At 55.7% G+C, this 6664-nt stretch overlaps 1 protein-coding gene across 1 annotated transcript; it reads left to right on the forward strand.

Moving 5' to 3' along the window:
• Window positions 1-86: 86 nt before the first annotated feature.
• Window positions 87-732, forward strand: PIRT (phosphoinositide interacting regulator of transient receptor potential channels). The gene has a single exon (XM_054709780.1). The coding sequence runs from the start codon at window positions 167-169 to the stop codon at window positions 572-574; it is 408 nt and encodes a 135-aa protein (XP_054565755.1). The 5' UTR covers window positions 87-166; the 3' UTR covers window positions 575-732.
• Window positions 733-6664: the final 5932 nt, after the last annotated feature.

Raw genomic sequence — 6664 nt, forward strand, 5'->3', positions numbered from 1 at the left:
ATCTGATTTTCCTTTGGCTTCAGCACAAAAGCCCTGCCTGACCCTCCACTAAGGCCGGGCTGGAGGCGGATGCTGAGAGCAGGAAGGTATGTGAGGAACCCTTTGGCTTTGCCCTTGCTTCTAACTGCTGCAGGTCCCACATGCCGGGTCCTGAGGAGCTGTGACGATGGAGGCTCTCCCCAAAGCCCTGGAGGTCGATGAGAAGTCTCCTGAATCCAAGGACCTGCTGCCCAGCCAGACTGCCAGCTCCCTGTGCATCAGCTCCAGAAGTGAGTCTGTCTGGACCGAAGCCCCCAGGAGTAACTGGGAGATCTACCGCAAGCCCATCATCATCATGTCCGTGGGAGGTGCCATCCTTCTCTTCGGCGTGGCCATCACCTGCTTGGCCTACACCCTGTCTCTGGGTGAGATGAGCCTTAAGGTCCTTAAGATGATAGGGCCTGCGTTCCTGTCCCTGGGACTCATGATGATGGTGTGTGGGCTGGTGTGGGTGCCCATCATCAAGAAGAAACAGAAGCAGCGGCAGAAGTCCATGTTCTTCCAGAGCATCAGGTCCTTCTTCTTAAATCGCTGATGGTGGCCTCCCCTGCTGGCCTCCCCTCGCCCTGCATCTCAACCAGGAGAAGGAGATCTGATGACCAACATCCAACATCCCATCACCTTGGTGGTGGGGTTTGCCATAAAAGTGATCCAGGCAAGCCCACTTCCAGGATCTGTGGGAAAGAGAGAGCTCAGGACTCCGCCCTCCATGTAGTTGGGGCACATTGCTGGATGCATCTCATTTAGTGTCTTATCACCAATGCTCCCCTTGATCCTGCCCGCAGCCATCCCCTTTCATGGCTCTCTATCCCTGTTTTACATGAGGGGGTCACTCAGCTAACTCTCTCTGCCAAGTGCTATGCATGTTGGGAAATTCCTTGGGGTAGGCTATGCCCCATGGAGAGCCTCATGTTTACATAGCTGAGTGCCTGAGCTAGATCCACATTTGCATCCTTCTAGAATGAAATTGACCAACAGTGGTCCTTCAGAGAGGGGAGGTAGGGTTGACTTCTGACCCCTGGGTTTGCCAGCCCGGCTCGTGGGTGAGATATTGACTTGCATTTCAAGAGACCAGACAAGTCACAAGTATCAAACATTCCAAAGAGTGAACAGTGAAGGGGCTGGGGAAGCCACGACCCCCCTGGACAAGCTGGGTCAGCCAGTCGAGGAAGTTAAGTCTCAATTACACAGTATTTACAGTCAGTGGGGTGTGCTAGGGGTGTCACAGTTTCTCCTTGACCTTTTAACCCCTTCTCCTTGTCTACTCTCCCCTCTGAGTTTGCCAACTAGCCAAGGACAAGTGCATGTGGCCCTAACATCCTCTTTGTCCCTACCCTTGATTCTAGAACAGCAACGATGAGCTTCAGAGGGATTCTATAAGATTGCTCTCTCCTTCACCGCCATTTAGAATCAAAACTAAGAGGACAGAATTCCACATTTGAATGGCCTGGAGGTTTCCAGAGATGGAATTCAGTTTCAAAAATCTGTATCCCTGCCCCTACCCACCAAACAAACAAACAAACAAACATATATTATGGGCCAAGCCCTGAGTTGGGAGCAGACAGACACGTTCCTGCTCATGTCTTCTTCCCAAAATGCGAGATAAAGCCCGGCCAGCAGGCACTGCAATACCCTGGGCTGTGTACTTGATGGAGAAAGGTGGGTGGGTGTGGCAGCAGGAGGGGGCATCTAACCCCGACTTGAAAGAGGACATAGAGGTCGCTGGAGTCCCCCTCATTCAATCTGGGAACAAAAGGAAAATGAGAGCTAGCAAAGAGGAGGAAGGAGAGGCATCTGGGGCAGCAGGAACTGTCTGTGCAAGCTGGATGGGGGAGGGAGCATGATGACACTTAGGAAACTGCATGGAAACTCTTCTAACCTCCCAAATGTTGCACTTCACCCTTCCCTGTGGCCGCTTCTCCCCCAAGTGCCTCAGGACAGCTTTTCCTGGGCCACACCGAGGGCCTCCGGGGTGTGTGGGAGATTGGAAGGGGGTGTCCTGAGGGCCTGCCAAACAGAGAGCACCCATGTGGAAGGTGCTCCCAAGGCCAGAGACCCTCGGGTGACAGACGAGGAGGGGTACCTGAGACAGGTTGCCACCACGCCACCCTAGGTCAGTGGGAGCATCTGATAAGGAGCTGGGGGAGAGATGTGTCCTGCCCTGCACACACCCTGGGCTTGAGCTGACTCCCTTCACTCCTTAGTCTTCTGGCCTCCTGGTCACCATGGCAACCTTTTTCTCAACAGCCCTCCAGGCATCTCCATCTGGTTCCCTCTGCATCATGGGAAATTCCATAAAGGCAGGTACCTGTGACATGAGGGCATCCCATACCCTTCCTCCCTAAGGAGCCAGAGTTCAGGGAGCTGGTGGCCTTTGAGCTTCACCCAGAATGATCATGTCGTTCATTTGGTGTGGCTGGGTCCTTTAGCCCACCTGCCCCTGCACACAGGGGGTCAGGATCAACCCTGGGGTGTTGCAAGTGCTATGTCACTAACCAGTTCCGGTGTCCCCAGTGACTGGCTTGCAGATCATTTCCTTTCTCTGACGTGACGGCAGGTTCCGTATCGGCCCTGTGATGTCATTCCTACATTCCTTGATGCTTTCTCGCCGGGGAGCAAATGGGGTGGTCTCCCAGTTAGCGCAATGGAAATCCACACTCCCTGTGCCTTGATTCATCTGCCAGAAAGCTGGTCCTCTGAGCAGAGCTGTGGGAGGGGCCCCAGGTGGATGTCACTACCACCCCGTCTTAGTGGAAGGAAGTTTGGGGGCAGCCAGGACTCTAGAAAGTGTCCAAGCTCTGGACTCCCCTTGCAGGCTGCAGCGATACTTGCCCACATTCCCTGCTCCTCAAGCTAGTTTTTCAGACAGGAAAGTTAGGAAAGCTCTGAGGAGAGCTCCCCAAGCATCATGCAACCCCCTTGAGGTCCCCTATACGGATGTGGGCCTAGGAGCACGCCAGCATTGCACTAAAGGGTTTTGCCAAAGCCTCACCCCGTGGAAGCCTGAGGTGTGGGTGTGCCTGGCCTGTGAATGCAGCCCAGGTCAGATGCCCCGTCTCTGACAAAAGCTCCACCACATGACTGCGTTCATGCCTGAGGGTCAGGGACAGGGCCAGCATCCCCGGGCTCAGCCAGCTGGATTGCATTATCCCCCATCACTATTCTCTCTGGAGAGTGCAATTGAATCTGAGGCCTAAAGGAATTGATGTCATGTTGAATTGTATTCAACTTGCTACTTACCAGTGAATTCTACTTCTATTTAACAGTGTCTGCTGTTTCATTTTGCTCCACCAGAATTCCCGGGACTGGATCCACTCATTCATTCCTCTAAGCTGCCCCTCTCATCATCACACGTCTGCTCCCCCATCCAGGAGCTGCCCCGGAGAAAGGGGGTGGGGTGGGTTTCATGCATGGTTCCTCGGGGCCTCACAGGAGCTGATGATCCCACTCTCCATTCCATCCGTCCAGGAGGGAGGCCACAATAGATGCAGAAAAGGCAGCTTCCGAATGAGTCAGTGGTCTGGGGTGGGGAGGGTGGGGGGAAGGGGGGCAGGCAGCACCCAGACCAGCCTGTCACTGTCCCCAGGAACTAGCACAAGGGTGGCAGTTCAGCTCCCGGGCCCTTCATGGCCTCCTTCTTCCTCCTAAGCCCTCCTTTCTCCAGACCCAGCCTCTCTGCCCCTCTAGGTCTGCATCCTGACTCTCTTCACTGGGCTCCCACCAGATTCCCGTGTCCTTGACTTTCTGCTTGTCCCAGCTTGCTCTGTCCTCTGAGGGAAAGCGAGAGGGTGGTGCTAGGTGTGCACTGGCCGGCGAGCAGTGTGTTATTCCTGCTTCCACTCCTGCAGCACCGTCAGTCGTGACGCCCCACCCGCCTGCCCTCCACACCCACCCATCGTCACTATCTCCACCCGCCACGACCAGAGGCCCCTGGAAAACTAACCCCCGAGCCCCAAGCGTGTCTGTACTAATTGTGGGCCAGGGAGCTGCCTGAGCATGGCGAGGCCTCTGGGCGACACCTCTGAGTGCCGGGGGCTTGGGTAGTGGGGAAGGCGGTGTGGTGTGTCTGTACTAATTGTGGGCCAGGGAGCTGCCTGAGCATGGCGAGGCCTCTGGGCGACACCTCTGAGTGCCGGGGGCTTGGGTAGTGGGGAAGGCGGTGTGGGGGGCTGAGAGAAGGGGCAGGAGGAGAGAGGTAAGAGGCACCTGGCAGAGACATTCTGCAGTGGAGTTGGAAGAACAGAGGAGGGACCCGGCTGGAAAGAATAAACATTCCAAGAGGTTTACAGCATGCAAGGGGCTGCTCTGAGCACTCTATGCATGAACCCACTTAATCCTTTCCAAATGCCCGGGCCTGGGGTACTACTGCTATCACCCACCCTTGACAGGTGAGTAAGTGAGGCACAGGGACGCCGAGCTAGGACAACACCCAACCAGGACTGAATCCAGGCAGCCTGGCTCCACAGGCCACACCCATGGCCTCAGCCCTCCAAAGGCCTCTGAGGGGGAGCAGAAGCGCTAGGGTCATGGCAGGGCAGGACAAGTAAGAATGGAGCTGGGGTTGGGGGACAGGCTGGGAGGATGAAGCAATCGGGGGCCCAGAACACCACCGGGAAAGGGGCCAGGAGCCAGGGGGACACAAGGAGGCAGCAGCCAGGCAGACCCAGCATTCTGAGGGGCCAGCACCCAGCTGGGGGCATTCACATAGGTTTCGCTTCCCCCCACATCCAGGCAGAGCTGTGGGAGGGGCACATTTTACAGAGAAACAACCACGGCTTAGAAAAGTAAGGAGCTTGTCCCAGGTCTCACAGCCCATAAGCTACCAACCAGAGATTTAGGCCCAAAGCTGCCCTGAGGTCCCACGTTCTCATCCCCTGAACTCCTGGTTTTCTGCCACGTGAATGGTCAGAGGCAGGAATGGGGGTCTAACCACCAGCACGAGTGATACTGTCAGAGCAGGGGGCCTTGGTCCAGCCTTGGTCCCACAGGCCAGACTCTCCTGCTGACCTGCAGGAGGCTTTGGAACTGCCTGGCCCTGGCTACTGTGCCTTCCCATCACATTGTAGGCCAAGTTCATAACCCCTCACAAGTTCAAGGTCACCTCCCGCGGGAGTACCCAGAACCAGACAGCAGTCAAGATCCAGTATCATTTCTCAAGGGCTTGGAGCTGCTGGACTCCAAGTCTTCCCGCAGGGAGATGTGCTGTGGGAGATTGGTCCTGTTCCCATTTTTCAAAAGACCCTCCCTGCCCCATTCAAGACGAGAGAGGAGTCACTGATGAGCCTTGGACCTGGCCTCCTAGACCCTGCTACACCAGGTCGTCACGTAGCCAGGTTCTGCCTCCTGCCCCATCAGGACCCTGAGTCTGTTCCCTCAGCTCTCACTGGGAGTGGCCAGCTCCTGTCTGAGGTTTCCATCTACGCAGACTGCACACCACTCCAGGGGCCACACCCTGGCACACGTCTGTCCGGAGACCCTGCCATCGAGAAGCAGCAGTGTGGTCTGTCCTTTCCTGGACGTGTCTCCCCGCGGGTCCTTGCCTAGACCCCTCTCTCCTCCCTGCTCTCCTGCTCCAAATGGTTCCTTCCGGACCAGGGCTCCAGTTATTCTGCGCGCTGGTGACTCCCCATCGATCCTCAATGTCTAGATGCCTGTTAGAAAATGTGTCAGCTTCCTGTGGCTGCTGGAAAAAAATTCATCATCAACGTAGTCGTTCAAATTAAAAAATAAATTCAAAAGTTTATTTAAAATTTAGTATGCAATTTATTACCTTATCATTCTGAAAGTCAGACGTCCAAAACGGATCTCACAGGAAGCACTCAAATCAAGCTGTGGGCGGGGCTGCCCTCCTGCTGGGGCTCCTGGGGAAACTCGGCTCCTTGCTTTTCCAGCTTCTAGGCTGCCACACCGCTTGGCGTGGGTGCGGCCCCCTCCTCCACCTTCCGAGCCAGTAACCACATCGGCCCAACCTTTGCTTCTGTCACTGTGTCTCCTTCTCTGACTCTCCTGCTTCCCTCTGTCCCTTATGAGGACCTGGTGGTCCCGCTGGGCCACCTAAATGGCCCACGCCCACCTCCCCATTTTAAGAGCCTGGTGTTAGTTTGCCAGGGCTGCCACAACAATGTGTCACAGACTGTACCAAGGAAGGGCCACGTGAGCCCACAGGGAAATGGGAGGACACAGCAGCCAAGAGGGTCCTCACCAGACACCACATCTGCCGCCTCCCGCCTCCAGGACTGTGGGCAATGTCTGTTGCAGAAGCCCCTGCCCATGGTGTTTTGTTACAGCCGCCCGAGCTGACTATGACAGTTAGGAAAGCCCCACGGAGACCAGGGCATGACATGGGACTAGTACATAAGCTAGAAGCAAACTTCTACTTTGTGTAGCTACCAGAATGGTGGGTTTGCTTGTTACAGCAACTACACGAGCAACATTGTCACTGTCACTGCTCTCACCGGAGCCGGAGTAGCCCATCGACCTGGTTACTCTGACTGGGCGTGTCCTGCTCTAACCCATTCTGCGTCCTGCACCAGAGTGATCTTTTCCCCAAAGGTGAGGTCTTAACGAGCTTTCTTCCCATGTGGTCCCTTGGCACAGTCTGAGCTCCCCTCTCCTGAGCACTCGT

Source organism: Eptesicus fuscus, chromosome 20, assembly GCF_027574615.1.
Source record: "Eptesicus fuscus isolate TK198812 chromosome 20, DD_ASM_mEF_20220401, whole genome shotgun sequence".
Lineage (NCBI taxonomy): Eukaryota > Metazoa > Chordata > Mammalia > Chiroptera > Vespertilionidae > Eptesicus > Eptesicus fuscus.

Coding starts and splice junctions, on each gene's coding strand:
- PIRT (XM_054709780.1), top strand. CDS start 167: ATGGAGGCTCTCCCCAAAGCCCTGGAGGTCGATGAGAAGTCTCCTGAA.